Source organism: Barbus barbus, assembly GCF_936440315.1.
Source record: "Barbus barbus genome assembly, chromosome: 5".
In the NCBI taxonomy this organism is placed as follows: Eukaryota; Metazoa; Chordata; class Actinopteri; order Cypriniformes; family Cyprinidae; genus Barbus; species Barbus barbus.
In genome coordinates, this window is record NC_136733.1 from 23,319,027 (window position 1) to 23,341,623 (window position 22,597).

Sequence of the window (22,597 nt, forward strand, 5' to 3'; positions counted from 1 at the left end):
TCACGGCAATCTACTGACCAGTTAAATTAAAGCCCTTTGATCTCACACTTCTACTCTCTTGCAGCAAGTGACCTATTGGTGACTCTAATTCAGGTAAACAAACAGTCAACTGACCCAAAGATGACACCAAACAAAGCAGACCTCCAACAGATGCCTGTTGGGCATCTTTCTAACTGTATTGCTGAGATAAAGACTTGGATGTCCAATAATTTTCTGTCTCTAAATGGCTCAAAAACAGAAGTTATGCTCCTTGGATCTCCACATCAACTACGAAAGGTTGGGTCTCCTACTCTGTCTGTTGATGGTGTTGCACTGGAGTTTAAGACCAAATTAAAAAAATCTGGGTGTCATACTTGACGCCACACTGTCATTTGAGCCTTTTGTCCAGAATACAGTTAAGACATCATTTTATCACCTCAGAAATATAGCCCGGCTTCGTCCTATGTTGTCCTTTTCGGTAGCTGAGAAGTTGATAAACTCTTTTGTCTTCTCGCGCATCGACTACTGCAATGGTCTTCTAGCTGGGGTATCTAAATCATCTTTGGATAAATTGCAGTATCTTCAAAATTCAGCTGCTAGAGTACTGTCTGGGGTCAGGGCCAGGGACCACATAACCCCGGTCTTGGAGTCCCTGCACTGGCTACCTGTTAGGTACCGTATTGATTTTAGAATCCTTATGCTGGCCTATAAATCTCTGCACAATCTGGCACCTCAGTATTTGACTGATTTATTAATCCCTTACACACCATGTCGCAATCTGCGCTCCTCTCAGAGTGGTCTTTTGGTCGTTCCGAAGACACGGCTTCATACGTGGGGTGACCGAGCATTTTCTGTCTATGCTCTTAAGCTCTGGAATTCTCTCCCGGTCGACATCAGGGAAGCAAATACATTAGTGTCTTTTAAATCTCTTAAAACATTTTATTTTAGGATTGCTTTTACATGATCTTAATTTCATGTGTTTATTCTTTTTTTTGTGTATTTACATTGTGTTATTCCTTTGTTGTTATGCTTGTCTGTAAAGTGCTTCGAGAAAGCTACTTTTAAAAGGTGCTATACAAAATAAATATATTATTATTATTATTAATCAAAACAAAGGCCAATATTTATGGTTAAGTAACCCATGAGAAATATTTATCATAGGTGTACCTGTGAAAATATACATTTCTATTTAAAACATGCACATAAGTTCAAGGCCTTCCAGTTTTTAGATAAAATATAGTGAGGTATGAAAAGAGAGAAGTGTGAACTCACTGAATGTATCTCTTCAGCTCTTGCCCACTGCACATCGACCAGTGGTAGCGGTGGAAGGCTGCTTGCACCAGAGGGGCCATGACACTTCCCATGGCTGTTTCGTCACCGCAGCGGTTGCCCTGACCGTCATGCTCCATTCCAAGCCTACAGACAAGGCATGATTATGGTAAGCAAGAACATTTGAGTGCAGCAATGGCCAGAAGTAACATTTTCTACTCCAATTAGCATGTGCCTCCCTGCTTTATTACTGGGTATGAAATTACAATATGGCACTGTGACCTAACCAGGCGAGACGCAACAAAGCAATGGAAGCTATGTTTTTAATGTTAATCTAAATATTTTTGCTTACTAGCTTTGACAGTTTGTCAGTCATTTCAGTCAGTGTTGCAGCACTGCAACAGGTAGCCCTGTCTACACTAAAATCTTACATTCATCAAAGCTACATTTATTTGAACAAAAATACAGTAAAAAAGGTAACATTGTAAAATATTATTGGAATTTAAAATAACTGTTTTATATTTTAAGAGCTAAATTAGTTAGCAGCCACTACTCCAGACTTCATTGTCACTTGATTCTTCAGAAATCATTCTAATATGCTGATTTGCTGCTCAAGAAAGATTTCTAATTATGCTGCTTAAAGGGTTAGTTCACCCAAAAATGAAAATTAGCCCATGTTTTACTCACCCTCAAAGCATCTTAGGTGTCACGGTGCACACAGCAGGGAGAAACAAGGAACATGCAAACGAGGATGTAACTCAAAATAACAGACTTTATTGGAGACAGGGCAGGACAAGGCAAACTCACAGACATCAAACACCGGGGGTAACGAGTAGACCAGACGACATACCACAACACAGACAGGACTTACATACTAGGGATAATTAGACGAACACGGCTGGAACAGAATAATCTACTAATGACATCAAACGAGGACAGGAAACAAACCAAATATGGGCATGGAAACACAAGACACACACAACAGAGGTCTGACATAACTCCCCCCTCCCGAAAGGCTCGTCCCGAGCTGAAACAGTACTACCGGGGGGGGGGCAGACACAGACCGGAACACAGGACGGGGACCACCATAGTGGAACATACAGCCGAAGGCTGAGGTGGAGCAGGGAGCTCAGGAGGCCATGGCAGGTGGTCTTTGTGGCCGTGGCCTCGTTACTCGGCCCGGCCTCTCCAGCTGGAACCCTTCTACCCCCCAAATTTCCATGGGGCAGCTCGGGGGTATCAGGGTGTCCGGGGCCAAACAAACTGGAAAATGTTAAAAAAGACCTTGGTCACTGTCTGGTCAAATACGGCTGCAGCCGGCCTGCATGAAAATAAAGGCAGTAGCCGGCTGGCTTGACCACTCAACGGCAGGGGCCGGTGGGCTGGAGGAAGCCACAACCGGCAACGGGCCGAGTGACCGCAGACGGCAGTTTGGCCTTCCCTGCGAAACAGCGAACTAGAGGGGCCACGGACGGCGGCGTGATACCCCGCGAACGGCAGGGTCCGTGAGCCGCAGACGGAGGCTTGATCTCCCACGAACGGCGGGGTCGGTGAGCCGCGGACGGCGGCGTCATACCAGGCATGAGGGCATGAGTCAGCGGCGATCCGGCGGGCTTGACTCAGCGGCGATCCGGCGGGCTTGACTCAGCGGCGATCCGGCGGGCTTGACTCAGCGGCGATCCGGCGGGCATTGAGTCAGCAGTGCTCCGGCAGGCTTGACTCCCGCGAACGGCGGCATGACTTGGGGGAGCCGCGGACGGTGGGTGGGCTTTCCCCACAGACCACGGCGTAACTTACAAAACTCGGGAACAAAAAAACACTAGAAAAACTGCACAAAACAAAATGAGGTGAAGGGATGACGCTTACTGTATGGTCTGGTCTTCTGTCACGGTGCACACAGCAGGGAGGAACAAGGAACACGCAGACGAGGATGTAACTCAAAATAACAGACTTTACTGGAGACAGGGCAGGACAAGGCAAACTCACATACATCAAACACCGGGGGTAACGAGTAGACCAGACGACATACCACAACACAGACAGGACTTAAATACTAGGGATAATTAGACGAACACGGCTGGAACAGAATAAACTACTAATGACATCAAACGAGGACAGGAAACAAACCAAATATGGGCATGGAAACACAAGACACACACAACAGAGGTCTGACACTAGGTGTATATGGATATTTTTCTTACAAAAATGCATTGATTCACTACAGGAGGCCTATATTCATCCCCCGGAGCCATGTGAGGCACATTTTATTATGGATGCGCGTGCTTTATTTGACTAATTTTGGACTGTTGAACAAAAACCCACCTACTCCCATTCTAAAGCTTGGAAGAGCAAGGAAAATTTTTAATGTAAGTCCAATTGGATTTGTCTGAAAGAAGAATGTCATATACACCTAGGATGCTTTGAAGGCGAGTAAAACATTGGCAAAATTTCATTTTTGGGTGAACTTTAAACCTTTAACATTTTTGTGGATACTATGATACATTTTTTCAGGATTCTTTGATATATAGAAAGTTCAAAATTACTGAATTTATTTGAAATAGTAAAGATATGACATGTCACTTTTGATCAATGTAATGCAGGGTTCCTCAAATCTTGCCCTGGAGGGCCAATTCGCTGAAGAGTTTAGCTCCAACCCTGATCAAACTCATGTGATTTTTCTAATGATCCTGAAGACATTTATTAGCATGCTCAGGTGTGCTTGATTAGGGTTAGTGCTAAACTCTGCAGGAAAGTAGATCTCTTGCGCCAGATTTGAGGATCCCTGATTTAGTGCATCCTTAAGTCTTTCAAGTCTTATTGACTCCAGTAGTGTAATGTCCATATGTAGGTTTGGACATTTCTGCATAATTTAAATGAAGTATAATTTATTTAATGAGAAAATGTATTCTTATGTCACAAATGTCAAACAGATGGAGAAGTTTGTGCAGGGATTGATACGAAAAACAGAAAGGATTGAGGCTTAAGAGGGAATCAATTTTATGTGGCTGCCAGCCATAAAAAAGACAATCTCTGAGGCCCTGACATCTTGCTTTGAATTAAATAAAATGTTATTTCAGTCTGTGCTAATGCCAAACTAAATCAAAATCTATCAATAGGATGGTGGTAAGATGCAGTGGAGTAATGATAATTTACCAGTCTTTGTCATGTACGCAATGAAAACTGCATTTGAAAGAAAGAGATAAATAGAGGTTAGAGGGTAAAGTCCTCAACAAGATTTTCAATATGGAGAAAATAAGGAGGTTGACTCCATGACTAATCTCTCTGTAGGTGGTGATTTTTTTTTAACGTTACATGCCTACAGACTCTAAGCAACTGTTGAATTGAAACCCACAAAAGGGACCTGGCAAGGCTGATTAGGCTTGCTAAAACAGTGGCCAAGGTCTCATAAGCTTGAGCTCAAAAATGAACATGAAGGATGTTTTTAACAATGTAGGAGACTAACTTTATTTCAAGGAGCATATTAAGGACAAAGTATTATCTAGTATCCTGACATCTGAATTATAAAACATCATCAAAAGATACTGTAAGTTCTCTTGAATGAGACATTGAAATTTTTGTATCCATTGTATTACTCTGAATAGAGCCCTCACCTTGAGAGCATAAAGGATATTAGCAATGGGAATTTATCTGAAAACCTGCATCACTTGTGGTTTATAAAATCAGTATCAAAACTTTTTTTAATTAAATGTCAATCATAAATATCGACTGGAGTGAAATAAAACACTTTACAAAAGCTAACAGCAATCTGAAAAGGCTGAGAAGCACCTGGCGATGTTTAAAAACCTACACATGTCCTGTCTCGTGGGCTATAACAAAGGCAGAAGAGAAGCCGTCTTCATGATTGAGGGTGCAGCTGCGGACAGGGTGGCACATCCCGGTGACAGGGGCATATCCTAAGAGTGAGTGAGTGAAAGAGACAGACAGAGAGGATGAAACAGTTACTAGGGTTTATTTATTCTGTCATAACTTGGATCTACAATCTGACAGCTTGATGCTTGGTGTAATTGTAATACTTTGAGCAAAGTGACGCTGACAACTCTGCAAAGAGCTGTCCACCAGAATTCGATTTTTATATATATATATATAGAGAGAGAGAGAGAGAGAGAGAGAGAGAGTTGGCCAAAATATCAGCACCCTTGGTAAATATGATCAAAGAAGGCTGTGAAAATTATTCTGCACTGTTAATCCTTTTGGTCTTGTATTTAAAAAAACTCACAAAAATCTAACCTTTCAATGGATAGTAAGAAAAGCACATGGGGTACTTTTTTTGATATGACTGTATATACACGTACACCTATACACACACACACACACATATACATTTTATATATATATATACAGTGCCCTCCATAAGTATTGGAACAGTAAAGACAAAAGTGTTCTGTTTTGCTGTTGAGTCAAGACATTTGCAAATATGATTAAAAGATGAATATGAGACAAAACTACAGAATGTCACACTTTATTATTAGCCGTTTCAACACATACATGTTTTACCAAATAAAAAGAACAGCACTTTTAGAGTTCATCCCACTCATTGATGTGAGCATAAGTATTGGGACAGTTGAACATAAGGCAGCTATAAAAGATTAAAAGCTATTATTTAGTTGGAGATACCTTGCACACAATCACAGCAGTGAGTCTGTGACCCATAGACATCACCAGACTCTTGGTCTCATCCTTTGAAATGCTTTTCTCAGCCTTTAATGCAGCCAATTCCAATTGTTGCTTGTTATGGGGAGTTTCTTTCTGCCTTTACTCTTCTCTCCAGCTGGTGAAATTCATGTTCAATCGGATTCAAATCTGGAGACTGACTTGGGCAATCTAAGACTTTCCATTTCTTTGCCCTTATAAATTCCTTGACTGAACTGGCAGGGTGTTTTGGGTCATTGTCCTGATGCAATATGAAGCACTTCCCAATGAATCTGGTGGCATTTTCTTGAATATTGGTAGGCAAGATGGTGTTGTACCCTTCCAAATTCATTCTGCTACTGTCATCATACATTAAATCATCAGTAAAGTTGAGAGGACCTGTTCCAGAGATAGCCATGCATGCCCATGCCACTACACCACCTCCACCATGCTTTACAGATGAGACTGTATGCTTGGGATCATTGCAGTTCCCTTTTTTTCTCCACATTTTTGCTTTCCCATCACTTAGATAAAGGTTCATCTTTGTCTCATCGGTCCATAAACACAGTTCCAAAACTCTTCTGGCCCACCTTTGTGCTTTTTTGCAAAATCTTGCCTTTCTATTTTTGGTGCCGGTCAGAAGTTTGCATCTTGCTGTGTAGCATCTGTTATTCTGTGTCAAAGTCTCCTGAAGACAGTAAATAGTCAGAGCATCCCCCCAGCTTTCTGGAAGCTGTTGGTGATTTTACAGACACGTCTTTTAGGATTCATTTTCACAGCTTTTATGATTTGTCTGTCATCAACTACTGTTGTTTTCTCAGCCGATCAGGTCATTGCTGGTGTCGTTGGTGGTTTCCAAACTCTTGATTTCTCCATGCCCTTTGTTTTTGCTAGAGCTCTAACTGACTTTCTCTTGTCTTTTAGCATCCAAAAGTCAGCTTTTTTCTCAAAGTCAGCTCCCTCGTCTTCATCCTGGTTTGTGTGTGTCATCATCTAATGCAAGATTCAGAATACAGAAATAATGGATATAACTGATATGGCACATTCCTTGCTTTTAATATCTGGAGAATTAATGCAACAGGACACAGCTGATCACTTAGAAAGACCTGTGAGGCAACTGTTCCAATACGTATGCTCACATCAGATAGAGGGATGAAACTCTAAAAGTGCTGAACTTCCTAGCTGGTAAAACATCTATGTGTTGAATCACCCAATAATAAAAATGTGACATTCTGTAGTTTTGTCTCATATTCATCTTTTAATCATATTTGTAAATGTCTTTACTCCACAGTCAACAGAGCAATTTTGTCTTTATATGATATTTATAATATTAATCCATTTATATATATATATATATATATATATATATATATATAAATTATGCATGTATCATATTTTACAGTCATGTTTTAACATGATTTAGAAGCCTTACAACTGTGCGTATCAAATGTGATATAGTAGGCTTTTAGCATTAACAATACACATTTGAAATTCCATTATTAGAAGGGAAGAGAACCATATGTGTGAGTATGTGCCAAAACAATGTGACCTGCCATCTGTCATTACACCATATTTCATTGGGTTGAACAATGACAGCCACTTTGTTCTAGTATAATACAGTGAAGCGTGCAATTGTTCTAATCTACTCACAATCTGGCATCCAGTCAAGAAAAATTAATGACAAGTATCAATCAAACATATAAAATTCAGATAACATGCAAACAAAGAGTCATGTGAAATGGAGATTTCTCAGTTTGTAAAACTGACTTTTATTCTTGTTAATGGTAACTGTTGTGCAAAGTGATTTTGATAATTGTGCTGGTTTTTAAGTGTCTGTGTGGAGGGAGGGGGCTTGCATAGTATCACTTAAAAAGTAGTCTCAGACTCAGACGTCACGCCCACGGACCATTGGCTGAACGTCTGATGCATATGACACACAAAAGTGGAAACACTTCAGGAGTTTCGAAGTCTTCATTGGATTGGTTGAATTATACATGATTTCTGGGAGACGTGTGTCGCGTTCTTTAACGTTCCACCTGGAAACAAAGATGCCGTGACGCCAAACCCCCTCACGGAAGAAGAACGCCGTTGTGACAAGCGCTTATCAGGATCAACTAAACGCTGGATTTTCAAAGTATGTGAAATATTTAAAGTTTGCAGCATATAGTCTTTAAAATACATCTCCTCTCCACATGGAGGGATGTTGAAAGACGTTCACAACTAGTTACAAAATGGCATAGGCATTCGCCTATTTTCCACAATAATAACCTTTTGTCAGGCAGTACTACATTTCATTATCTGCAATGGACTCATAATAAAGTAAACACTCTGGGAGATATCTATGATCATAGTGGTTTAAAATCCTTCCAGAATCTTAAAACTCAATATAATCTGCCAGGCACCTCCTCTTTTATGTATTTGCGCATTAGATCGCCCCTACGGGCATATGGGGTGCCTTGGAACACTCAACTGCCTGTTCACCCGTTGCACAAACTAATCCTTCTGAGGAATCTCCCTCCTCTGCTTCAGTCATCTATCTCTTTCTTCTTGAGCATTCATACAAACCTTTATCTGTTACAACTGTTTGGGGATGTGCATGTTTTATTATCCGATCAGGTATGGGGTGTGTTTAAATTGTCTTCTAAAAACCCTAATCACCAAATGATTCATTGGAAATTGCTGCATAGGGTTTACTTGACTCCAATTAAATGTTTTTATTTGAATCTGTCATCTTCTCCTAAGTGTAATCTCTGTTCCCAAGGAGTTTTAGGCACGTTTTTGCTTTTTTTTTTTGGGGAGTGCCCCTCTCTCTCACCTTTTTGGACTCAGCTCTCACAGGACCTATCATATTTGTTGGGTACTGAGATATGTTTGACTCTGCGCCACTGTTTTTCATGAATTACTTTTGGGACTTCACCTTGTCCGTCCAACAAAGATCTTTATCTGTCGTGGAAGTCGTGGCCTAATGGTTAGAGAGTCGGACTCGAAATCCAAAGGTTGTGGGTTCGAGTCTCGGGCCGGCAGGGATTGTAGGTGGGGGGAGTGAATGTCCAGCGCTCTCTCCACCCTCAATACCACGACTGAGGTGCCCTTGAGCAAGGCACCGAACCCCCAACTGCTCCCCGGGCGCCGCAGCATAAATGGCTGCCCACTGCTCCGGGTGTGTGTTCACGGTGTGTGTGTGTGTGTTCACTGCTGTGTGTGTGCACGTTTGGATGGGTTAAATGCAGAGCACGAATTCCGAGTATGGGTCACCATACCTGGCAGTATGTATGTCACTTCACTTCACTTCACTTCACTTCACTTCACTTCACTTCACTGTTAGCTGCTCTCACAGCAGCAAAAAAAATTGAATCCTCCTCACACAATGGACAGACGAACCTGGACTGTGTATTTGTTGGACATTATCTCAATGTAACTCTCTACTTCTCGTATACATGGATCTAACGTGAAAACTGTAAATTCATGGCATTCAGCTTTTAATGTTGTGTCTTCTTTTCTAAAATCTTTGTAAAAATTATTTTATTGTTATTTGTTTATCTATTAATATTAATTAATATTATTATTATTTTACTTATTTATTTTAAGTCTACCAAGGGGTGGGATGCGTTTAGGTGGGTTTTACATTTTTACAGATGATTTTTGTTTTGTACTACTGTTCCACAAAATAAAACTCAATAAACAGTTGTTAACAAAAAAATAAAATGCATCCGAGAATTTTACATATCCGAGAGTCTGTTATTGTGGTGACATTTCCATGCCCCATAACGTGACAATGAACGAAACTAACTGTTTGACATGTCAGTCGAACGTAGTTTTATGTTTATGGTAGCCTCATCAACTTGCACCTTTTATAAAATTAAGACTATCAAATGATAATATTCAAAATTATTTTAAAGATCTCTCAGAGTTGTAGAACACAGGAAATTTTATGTCCATCGCAATGGACATCAGGTCTTGAAAGATATCAACAGCACCTAAGGAATTACAGGTTGAGAAATTTGTGGAAGCCTTTTAAAGCTAAATACAGAGCTACAAATTCTAATGTTAATGTTTTTTGAACATTGATGTTAATTAATTAAATTAATATTAATATGATTTCATTTATGTCATCAAAGTGGCCATAGCCTGTCAATCAATTTTTCATTGTTTTAGTGAGAAACCGCCATAGTGGATGTGAGATCAGTTAATACACAGCAACACACACCCTCCACATGTACACTGATGCCTTGATACTATAATGCACACAATCATATATTCAACAAAACAATCAGCAATTACACATAAACCAATTCAAATACACACAAAGACATTTATACATATACTCAGATTCACCCACTTCAACCAACAAACAAGTTTTTTTGAGACTTCATATCATCTTACCTTTTTCCCCACATTCTTACTGCATTGTTCATTCTTATAGTATGTGTTCTTCTCAAAATCTTAAACACTAGCTCAACTATAGTGCACAAGCTCTACTTATTATGTATGGTTAAAATATGGGGATTTTAATTTTTCTTCAGTCCTGGTGCCCATTATAGTGGACGTGAAAAAAATCTAATAAAACAATTAGTTGGCACAAATCACAGAAGAGCAAATATCAGGTGGATAAAAAAACTTTTTGTTCAGTGAAAAAAATTCAGGTCTGTATGTAGTATTATAATATTATTATATATTTATTATATACATTTTGCTTTATTTGTTTAGGCATTCTCATCAGACTGGTTGAACAAAAGGCCTGAGTTTGGGACCTGTCCAAACAATCCTCTTAGTAATGCAGGTACACAAACACAAACTACTTTACTGTCAAAGGAATAGTTCACCCAAAAATGAAAACTGTCACCATCAGCCTCATGTCATTCCAAATTTATATGACTTTCTTCCGTGGAACATACTCTCAAGAAGGGTTCTAAACATAATTGTACCTCACTGACCACAAAAAAGAAACAGAGACATTCTTTTTTAATGTTACACAGAATAAAAATTCAAACAGGTTTGAAAGGTTATTTTAGGTCAATTTTAGATAAACTAAAGCTAAAACTCCAACAGTAAAACTAAAACAATAATTTTTCAGAAAGTGAGAGCGTTTGAATGCTCAAGTGGCTCTGAAAAGTGCATTATAATTCAAAGCAAGCAGCATTGCTTGGATGCTTAAAAAAAAAAAAAACGCTTCTTTCAGTGCAGTATACAGTGTGACAGTATATTGTGACTGGTATCAGACCGCAGGGACGTTGGCTATGTTTACTCAATCATAAGCACAATGCACTGCTAAGAATGAAACAATCCTTTGATGCCAGCCTACAAAACTGTGACAGATGCTCAAGTGAAGATCTCAGCTCTGAAGATATATTCATATGGGAAGTCGTGTAACCTAATGGTTAGAGAGTCGGACTCGTAATCGAAAGGTTGCGAGTTCGAGCCCCCGGCCGGCAGGAATTGTAGGTGGGGGGAGGGAATGTCCAGCGCTCTCTCCACCCTCAATACCACGACTGAGGTGCCCTTGAGCAAGGCACCGAACCCCCAACTGCTCCCCGGGCGCTGCAGCATGGCTGCCCACTGCTCCGGGTGTGTGTTCACGGTGTGTGTGTGTGTGTGCATTTGTTCACTACTCACTGCTGTGTGTGTGCACTTGGATGGGTTAAACGCAGAGCACCAATTTCGAGTATGGGTCACTTGACAATACGTCAAGAAAAAAAGAAAAAAAAAATATATATCTGCTGTCAATAAGCCAATAAAGCACATCGGCTCTGATTAGCTCAATATCGCCACTACCAGACACTGAATGCACTGCAGGTGGATGGAGAGGCCAAATAGCTCTTCTCCGATTATTAATGAGGGCCGTGAGTACATACAGTGGCATGATAAGGGAAATGTGAGAGTAGCAGTGACAGCATAAACACTTCGTGCTGAGATCAGTGCTCTTCTCAGGAAAAGCTAGTTTTTTTCCTGTCAGGTTGAATAGATGTTAAATGTGCACTGTGTGAACTTTGTCAGTGCTGAAGGAGATATGCTCTGAGAGGACTGCTGCTTCAGCGGCTGCCTCCAGCCTTAGACAACAAAATCCCTTTTTCATATGTGCTTATGTAAGTACGCTTTCATGCCTCTCTGCTATCCTTTTCCAATGCTGTGAACCTCTTTACAAATCCACAATCTGTCTAAAGAAGAGCTTGTACACCAACCACAATTCTGTCAGGCTGGTTTTCGTACAGCATTGATGAGTCCCGTGGGGACTGTGAGGGAGTATTAGTGAGGGAGAGAGACAGCGGGAGAAAGACTGACCTTTTTCATGGTATGAACATATTTAAGACTTTACGTGTGTGGAAAACACATACATGACAGGGTTGAAAATGTTTGAAAGTCAGAGGCATGTCAAAAACCAAAGGTCAAACCTTGCATGCCGGTGGGGCCGAAGCCTTGCCGGGTCAAGAAGATGGCATGGTCGTGATGCTCGGAGTGCTCTGGATCCTCTTTCTGCTGGATGACTGCCCAGCGGCACACGTTTTCCAGGCTTCGCGAAGGGTTGCCACCCTCAATGAGACTGATGGACTGAGAAAAAGATTAGAGACTCAATAGGAGACACTTTCAGCATTCTTTAATCTATAAAACACCTTAAACTGACTCACATTGATCACCGTGGGTCTGTTTATTTAAAGTCTTCTAGATAAACTTCTGTTTACAAATAGTCAATGTAGTTTAGATCCTTTAAGCTGAAATTCAATCCTTTCTATTTGTAAACTACAGTGAACTAAACTAAAATGGCATTTTGCGGGTTGCCGCTTTTTCCTATTACATTTCAGTTATTAATCACATTAATATGTATTTCTAATGTTGCAAGTATTTGTGTATTACAGTCTAGACATGAAATTAAGCCTTTATGACTATTTGTGAACTGTAATATGGGCTTACAAAATATTTATGTGTTATTGCATGAAAGTGTAAATGGCTGTATGCATTAGAGAGAGGTTTTGATAATCTCATAATTGGACTAATATAAGTTGCTAGACTGCAGACAGTTGTTGTGCTCTTCCTCGAAGCTAATTATTTCACATTTTTCAAAACTGTTGTGTTAAGTGGCCTGTGCTGAAACAGGGGAGGGCTTTATGTCACATTAGCTCTAGTGGGGAAAAAAAAAAACTGTCCCATTTAACCCGTTTATCACTCTGGGCAACTAAACTTCTCTTTTTTTCATCTGTAATTATTTTAGGTGGCTACAGATGTTTTAAAAACAACTGGTGTACTAGTACACAACCTTAGCAAGAGCTGTCAAGTGGTGGCACTTAATTCATGCTGCCAATTATGGGTGTTTACCTAAAATGCAACATTAGAGTGTTATTACCACTAACTAAAACAAAGGAAAAAAAATCCAGCTAGTTGCCAAATAATTATTTCTCATTTTCATTTAGTTTACTTGATGTACTAACATAAATAAAACTGAAATAAAAATGGATACAAACTGTTACACTTTATTTAGGATTTTCACTATTAACTAGTACTGAAATTACTAGCATATTGGCTGTTTATTAGTACTGTACTTATAAAGCACATAACAATGCCTTATTCTACATGACCATATTTTAGATCCCTTAATAGATCCCTACCCCATACCTAAACTTAACAGCTACCTCACTAACAAATCAGGAGTTTATTGAGGAAAAAGTTAGGTAATAGTTACTTAATAGTTAGGTAATAGTGAAAATTGGACCTTAAAATAAAGTGTGACCAAAAAATAAATAAATAAAATACTCTGCAGCATTAGTGACAGTGGGTAAAATATTGGTTATTACATCAATCTATGCATAGACTTCTATAGGAGATTCTATAAACAAACATTTATGTATTTGTCTTACTTAAATTATCCTAAAACCATACTGTAAAAATTGCAAAAATATAAAATGTTATAAGTAAGGCATCTGGCCATTAATGGCTGTTAATAAAGTGTCAAAGAGAGGGCAATGGTCATAAAAATATTAAAAGGGCATAAATCATTATATCTATTTTTTTTCATAAAACATATTTTAGATAAATTTATAACAAATATGATATGAATTATTTCAGTTAATAAATGACTTTTGTTTTGATACCGATATTTAGTAATAATATACCTTAGCATATCCAAGCATAATCATCCTCACAAGCACAACATTAATGTGCACTCCCAATGATTCTTCATGGTAGATCTCATTCACCTGTAAACACATGATGAAAAAAACACATTATCATCCCCTAAACTCAACAAAATAAAACAAGAAAACACTGATCCTGGCACAAAGGGGGGAAAAGGATATCAGGCGAGGATATAAGTTGCGTCATTCTCCATCTAGTCATCTATGACAGCTATTGATTTTATCAACTCCAGGGACTGCAATAAACAAACAATCCTGCTTCATCCCATTTTCAAACCCTCACCATGGCTGACAATGAGCAAGACAAAGTCTTTTCTACAACAGCATCAAGATAAAGAGAGCAGGAGGAAATGGGATCTCAGACCCATAAGAGTGACTTTCTTAAGCACAGAAGGCATTTTTAGACAGGTTTTGGGGCCACGGTTGGCATGGAAAATCCTATGAAAGGTTGGTAAATGAAAAGAACCCAGTGTTGAGCTGGTCATACAGAGGCCTTTTAAAGGTTCTGATGTTTTTCCTTCCCCACCTAGCTAAAAGGCTGCTTCGTTTTGGAGGCATATATTTGCTGGTTGAATGCAGGGTGTAGAGCTGTACCAAATGTCTATATCCTAAATGGTACAAATGTTTCATCAAAAGTTTCTAGAGCTATTTTCAAAAACTGGACACACGTAACAGCAAGTCACTCACAATTTCCATATACAGTATATGCTACATGCCATAGAATCTGTAAAATTTAATACCACAAAGTTGTTTTCTTGCTGTGATGCAGATATAACACAGCAAATAATACAATTATACAATGAATAACATATAATAATGAAACATTTTAAAGTTCTGGTGCTTACACCTCAAAATATTACTGTTGTTCTCTTGACATTGACTAGCATACGATTCTGTAAACAAAATTTGAGGTTGTCCAGATCTGTACGGCAAAGGGGAGACAAATGTGGTGGACATAAATGCACATCTGTGTTCAATTTGTGCCGAGATCTCTTCTGTTGTAAAGAGCATGAACAATCAGATGGAGCATTATGTCCAGGTATGCTGGAGATCTGCCATATGGTCACTTTGTTCTGCCATACTGCACTGGAACAAGAATCCCACCATTTTTAATCATAATAATAATAACATTTTATACTGGCTACTGTATGAACATTACTTTGTTCCACAATACTGCACTGGAAAAAGAATCACACCATTTTTAATAATAAAATTAATAAAACAATTTTATACTTGCTACTGTATATACTGTGACGAGCGTCCCAAGTTCTCATCAGCGTTGCCCTGGAAACATACACAGAGCACCTGCACCCGCTCATCGTCACAGCTGTTCTTAATCAGCCCATGGCTAGATAAGCCGCGTGAGCACCGACGAAGGTGAGACCTTTCTCCAGGAAGCTGTAAACTAATGCTTACCCTTACTTTCTTCCAGAGAGCAGTGTGTGACCGAGCAGCCACCCCAAGCAACGCACGGACCCACTGCACCTGGAATCACCCACTCAAAGAGCACCTTTTGCACCGGAGCACGAATTGCAACAGTTAAAGACTCTTGTTTCTAATAAATCCACCCTCCGGTAAATTTAATCTGAGCTCTCCTTGTTGTGTGATTCTTCCACCCTGTTACACTGGTGGAGAATGTGGGCAGATTAGTGGAAGAAACACCAACAAGTGACCTCCAACCATTCACCAATTCCTGTGGTTTTTTTCCCTTGACAGGCGGCCGCTCCTCCCCCGACATGGATGAGCTTCTCCAATGCCTGGCGGAGGTCAGCATCCGCCAGCAACAAATTGTGGAGCACCTCGCGACCAAGCAGGGAGAAACGGCTCACGAGCTCGCCGCGTTACGTCTCGCTGCCGCCCAACGCGTTCCGACCCCCAAATACATGCCTTCCAACTGCTACCAAAGATGACATCGCATGATGATGTGAAGGCGTTTTTTCAAATGTTTGAGAACACTGCCACTCGGGAAGGCTGTGATCGGGAAGACTGGGCACAGCTGTTGGCGCCACTGCTCCCTGGCGCGGCTCAACGAACCTACTTTGCGTTGCCAACGACAACGGCCGATCAGTATGATGAGTTGAAGAGGGAAATCCTAGCCTGCATGGGGCTGTTGCCCGATTGTGCTGTTCAGCACTTCCACGAGTGGGAGTACAAGCCCCGCCTGGCAGCCCGTGCCCAGGCTGCCGAACTGTCCCGACTAGTACGTCACTGGCTTTTGGATGGAGACCCAACGGCCACTCAGGTAGCGGAACGCATGGTCAAGCCGTGGGTATGCGATATCTGACAACCACGACAGAGCTCGTGGAGGCGATCGAGCTGGTGGAGGTGGCCCAACATTGAGACGCTGGGGAGAGAGCGCCGCCGTTCCCCCAGAGGGCGGTCCAGGAGCCGCGCCGGAGGGCATCTCAAGATAAGCAGTAAGCAGTAAACAATAAGCAGGCCGGCGGCTCCCTCTCCACGGGACGAGCCCATGCCCACGGAAGCCCTCCCACCACCCGTTCGGACATGGCTGGCTGGCTGCATTGTTCATCGTGACCTACCTGCAGGAGCCCCTGAAGTGGAGGTGAAGGTTAATGGCCGGCCGTTTCAAGCCTTGTTGGACTCGGGCAGTGCGGTCAGTCTGGTCCAGGCCCACCTCCTCACACCACGAGTCGAAGCAAAAACCTTCCTCCCTATCACGTGTGTGCATGGGGACACAAGACATGTACCGGCTCGCAAAGTGACGATCTCCGCCGCTCCTGGCACCTGGCCGATATAGGTAGGGGTAGTGAAAGACCTACCCATCCCCGTTTTGCTCGGAAGAGACTGGCCAGGATTTGACCGCCTGCATGCCGCCGCTACGCAGCTGGCCAACCCAAAAGGGAGCCGCTGACGGAGGAGGGCGAAAAGAGGTCCCAGCCGCCGCCCCGTCCTACTGGCCTCGGACAGCGGGAGAGATGGTGAGTCCCCTTCCCAACATTCTAACCTGTTTTTCGACGTCTTCCAACAGGTAACGAGTGGGGGCTCGTTTGCCAGAGAACAACGGGAAGATGACAGACTAAAACACTGCTGGAAGCAAGTGCGCATGGTGGAAGGCAAGGAAACCCAACCGGGGACCCATCCTCTCCTGCACTTCATTGTCCAGAACGGCCTGCTTTATTGTGTCGCCCAGCGAAGGGGGGAGGAGAAACGGTTGCTAGTCGTGCCCCGCTCGAAGACGGAAACGGTGTTAGAGCTAGCCCACTCCCACCCGCTAACGGGGCATCTCGGGGCAAACAATACCATCCAACGCATCCATGATCGCCTCCACTGGCCAGGGTTAGACGCAGAAGTAAAACGGTTCTGCCAGGCTTGCCCCACCTGTCAGAAAACGTCCCCAAGAACTCCTCCCCCCAGTCTGCTGATTCCGCTGCCCATCATAGAGGTAACCTTTGAGCGCATCGGGATGGACCTAGTGGGGCCGTTGCCTAAGTCTGCCCGGGGACACGAACACATCTTAGTCATCGTTGACTATGCCACCCGGTATCCAGAAGCCATACCCCTCCGGAAAGCCACTGCCAAGGCCATCGCCCACGAGCTGTTCATGCTCTCCAGCCGGGTCGGCATACCAACTGAGATACTGACCGATCAAGGAATCCCCTTTATGTCCCGGCTAATGGCTGACCTCTGCCGGTCGCTCAAGGTAAAGCAGTTAAGGACCACCGTATACCATCCCTAGACCGACGGGCTGGTCGAACGGTTTAATCAAACTCTAAAACAAATGCTGCAACGCGTGGTGTTTGAAGACAGCCGGGACTGGGATCTCATGCTCCCCTATGTGTTGTTTGGTATACGGGAGGTTCCTCAAGCATCCACTGGCTTTACCCCATTTGAACTCCTCTTCGGCCGTCAACCCCGAGGGCTGCTCGATGTGGCGAGAGAGGCGTGGGATCGAGAGCCCTCACCACATCGCTCCGTGGTCGAGCATGTGAGAGAAATGAGACAGAGGATTGACCGAGTTATACCATTAGTCCGTATACCATTAGCCACCTGGCAGGGTCCATATACGGTGCTAGAGAGAATTGGCCCGGTCACGTACCGCCCACGCCAGCCAGGTAGGCGAAGAACAGAACAGTTATACCACGTGAACCTGTTAAAAAAATGGGAAGGGACCGGAGATCAACTCGCCGCTCTCACAATCTCGGAACCCCCGGTTGTGGACCTCAACCCCCACCTGTCGGCTACCCAGAAAACCGAGTTGCAGCACCTGATCGGTCAATTCGCCGATGTGTTCTCACTTCCTGGGCAGACAAAAATCCTCCATCACGACATCCGAATGCCACCTGGAGTCGACGTTAGGCAACAGCCTTATCGCATCCCTGAGGCTCGTCGGCAGGCTATTGAGGAGGATATCCAGCAAATATTAAAGTTAGGGGTGATTGAACCTTCCAGATTGGTCCAGCCCAATTGTCCTGGTCCCAAAACCAGATGGCACCCTCTGCTTCTGTAACGATTTCCGATGTCTCAACGAGGTTTCGGAGTTCGACGGCTACCCAATGCCTCAGGTGGATGAGTTGCTCGACTGCCTGGGAAGGGCCCGGTTCATTTCCACTTTGGACCTCACCAAAGGCTACTGGTAAGTACCCCTCTCTGAAAATGCAAAACCTAAAACCGCTTTTTCAACCCCTAGTGGCCACTGGCAGTACCAGACCCTTCCCTTCGGTCTACATGGGCTCCCGCCACATTTCGGCGGTTAATGGACATCTTGCTACGGCCACATCAGACCTACGCGGCAGCCTACCTGGATGAAGTGGTGATCCACTCAGAGCATTGGGAAGATCACCTGGACTGTCTGCGGAGGGTGCTGATGGAACTCCGGAGGGCTGGACTCACCACCAACCCCCACAAATGTCACCTGGCTCTCTCTGAAGCGAAGTGCCTGGGCTTCCGTGGCCTCATCAAGCCCCAGGAAAAAAAGGTAGAGGCAGTGCGCTCCGCCCCGAGACCCAGCACGAAGTCCCTGGTACGAGCCTTCTTAGCATTGGCGGGGTATTATCACTGCTTCATCCCTAACTTTTCCTCTTTAGCCGTCCCTCTGACAGACCTGACCAGGAACGGGCAGCCGGAACATGTACTCTGGAACCCCGAGGCAGAGGAGGCGTTCCAGAAGGTGAAGCAAGCACTCACCGCTGAACCGGTCCTACGCGCCCCGGACTTCAGCTGCCCCTTCCTGCTGCAAACAGACGTGTCGGACACAGGACTGGGGGCCGTCCTGTCTCAGATCCAGGAGGGAGAAGAGCTCCCCATACTTTACATTAGCAGAAAGCTGACCACGGCCGAGAAAAACTACGCTGCCGTGGAGAAGGAAGCTCTGGCCATCAAATGGGCAGTCCTGGAGCTTCGCTATTACCTCCTGGGCCGTAAGTTCACCCTGCTGATGGACCACGCACCCCTCCAATGGATGGTATGGGCCAAAGATACCAATGCTAGGGTGACACGATGGTTCCTCGCGCTCCAGGACTTCCATTTCCTTGTCTGCCATCGAGCCGGAGCTGCCCACGCCAACTCGTAATTGGACTCGTAATCCAAAGGTTGCGGGTTCGACTCTCGGGCCGGCAGGGATTGTAGGTGGGGGGAGTGAATGTCCAGTGCTCTCTCCACTCTCAATACCACGACTGAGGTGCCCTTGAGCAACCCCCAACTGCTCCCGGGCGCCGCAGCATAAATGGCTGCCCACTGCTCCGGGTGTGTGTTCACGCTGTGTGTGTGCACTTTGGATGGGTTAAATGCACAGCACGAATTCCGAGTATGGGTCACCATACTTGGCTGTATGTCACGTCACTTTCAGTTTCCCACCCCCGATATCTCCCTTGTTATCCCCGTATTGTGTCGCCAGGTTCAGGACAACGCTTAGGGGGAGGGAGTGTGACGAGCGTCCCGAGTTCTCATCAGCGTTGCCCTGCAAACATACACGGAGCACCTGCACCCGCTCATCTCATGCTGATCGGTCACAGCTGCTCTTAATCAGCCCACGGCTAGATAAGCCTCGTGAGCACCGACGAAGGTGAGACCTCTGTCCAGGAAGCTGTAAACTAATGCTTACCCTTACTTTCTTCCAGAGAGCAGTGTGTGACCGAGCAGCCACCCCGAGCAACGCACGGACCCACCGCACCTGGAATCACCCACTCAAAGAGCACCTTTCGCACCGGAGCACGAATCACGACAGTTAAAGACTCTTGTTCCTAATAAATCCACCCTCCGGGGAATTTAATCTGAGCTCTCCTTGTTGCGTTATTCTTCCACCCCGTTACAGTACATTTTGTACATTGTTGCTTAAAGTCCCTAAAACACAATCAGCCAACTAAACACATGATTAAAAAAAGTATAATAAACTCGTAATTGTATTACAAAAAATTTGCTCTTACAGTGTCCCCCTAAACAATATTTTGCATACAAAATGTACTGCAAACATTTTTTTTTTTCACCCTAAACCTTTCAGAGGCTGTCAGGACTGCCACACATTCTGCACTCAGGAGGGAAAGGTGGGAAAAATCAATTATGTCGCAGAAAAAAATGTGTAATTTTATATGCATGTTTGGACAGGTTTTAAAAGAAGGGAAGGGGCACAGAAAGAAAAACTATGCCTCAGCAGATCTGTGTTGCTGTAGCAGCAGCAAAAACTGTACCCGTGCGAATGATTAAATTGTTCTCTGGCATATGAACACAGATTGCCTCAACAACGCTTTAAATCAGCAGAGGATGGTAAGTCTTTTACCCACTGCCCCCTCTCTTCTTCCCAGCCATCTCATACAATTAAACAGAAGCTATGCAGAAATGAATGTAGAAAATCATCCCCTTCAAACAACAGCTTTAAATAAGCATGCAAGGGCCCTAATCAAAGAAGTCTGCATGTGTGAAAGTTGTAGAAATGTTGCATTTTTATACCGAACTCATATCTGAAAGCTCAAACCCACCATTAATGTGCATACAGAAAAATAACAAATTGGTAAATGAATGAATGAATACAAAAACTGAATCTCAGACAAACAAGAGTGTCATTCTGAGGCATAGAAGGAACAGACAAGTCTCAGGGCTATTGTAGTCATAAAAATAATAAACAAGTTAATACATAAAAAATGTAAACAAACAAATAAATAAATAATGATTTTATTTATTTATATATTATGTGTCCAGTAATATCTGTATGTGCAGGAATTGTATAAAACATTTAAGGTTACTGACATTTCAATGGTGTGTTTATGAGTGAAACGAGAAGGGAATTGTGGGTACTATTGATGGGCCATTCATTAGTCAGGGTTTATTAAACATTATAATGTACATATCTTCAAAGCACTGATGAACAGAACAGCAGGGACACCTACTGAAGGAAGGACTTCTGAAATGTAAACTTTAAGAGTGTATATTCATAATATAGCAATTTTGTAGTTATTGTATTTCTCACCCACATCCTCAAATACCCCACATTTTGTCTGTGCCTTGTTGTGTGCCACAAGCAAAGAAATACCTCCACAAGAGAGAGTAGAGCATTTCTTTGTATATAGTTGACATTAATTCTTGCAAATTGTTCGAGCAAACTAAGGGTTAGGTTGCACTTGATCTTGTTAAATTTTATTTATTTATTGCCAAGCACCCTAGTTGTTTGAAATTTGCTTGGTGAGCTCATCAACAATGATAACATACATTAAATACATACATAAATAAATACATACACATTCATAAATCCAACTATACATATATGTCCTATCAATTATAAGGAGTGAAATGCAGATGCATTGATACCAGAGGAATTAAGAGCATGAACAATCCTACAATAAGTGCTGTTCAGAAAACGTGTAGACTTGGTTTTAATTGCTCTAAGGCGTCTGCCTGAAGGAAGAGGCGTAAAGAGGTGTCTGGCTGGATGTAAGGGGTCTTTCAGGATTGTTAAACCTTTTTTCTACAAACGTGAGACATAGATCTCATCAATAGTGGGAAGATCACAACCAATAATTTTTGAAGCAGCCTAAATTATGCAATCAATAGAAGGGCAACATGAATACTTCAGGCATAAAGCGCTCACAGGCATTGTGTGCGTCTACAGCTGAAACCCATAGTATATATTCTAAATCTCTAAACTAAAGCCTGACAAGTGATGCTATTTTCTACACAGATTACCCAGAGCATCTGTGGTCATGTTTCATAACTCTCCTCAGAACAGCACCATTTACTAAATGAAGAATATGTCAATGTTGTAGACATAATGAGGTCCTCTGTTTTAAGAAAGGAGATTAAATTTGTCTCTAGTGCTAGTTTAAGAAAGTGCTTTTCCTCCCAAAACAGAAAATGTCAGAGACATGACCACATCTGAACAATTTCACGCCTCATACGAGGTCACTCTCTTTACAGGTGCAGCTTAATGACATATTTGCATATAAAAAAACATTTACTGCTGCCATCCACTTTCTGTAGTCTGGCAGAAAGGTGTTTTGTCATCAGTAAATTGCCTTGAAATGAATTCCTAAAATAAAGAAACTTAAGCACCTGTGCCTTCCATTTACCTGCATATCAGAGGACTGAATCAGGAAAAGAGTTAATAATCTTATCAATAATAATAATAT

General features: G+C 42.6%; 1 protein-coding gene across 2 annotated transcripts in view; it reads right to left on the reverse strand.

Annotated features, from left to right (window-relative positions):
- The window catches only part of LOC306870095 (A disintegrin and metalloproteinase with thrombospondin motifs 3-like), a 150,667-nt gene that overhangs the window by 58,720 nt on the left and 69,350 nt on the right, over window positions 1-22,597 (reverse strand). For both annotated transcript variants that reach the window (XM_079417166.1, XM_079417165.1), the window contains 4 exons: window positions 14,001-14,084; window positions 12,288-12,444; window positions 5,057-5,162; window positions 1,252-1,395 (listed from right to left, as the gene is read on the reverse strand). In XM_079417166.1, the coding sequence (XP_079273292.1) occupies window positions 1,252-1,395; window positions 5,057-5,162; window positions 12,288-12,444; window positions 14,001-14,084 (491 nt within the window). The remainder of the gene's footprint in view (window positions 1-1,251; window positions 1,396-5,056; window positions 5,163-12,287; window positions 12,445-14,000; window positions 14,085-22,597) is intronic.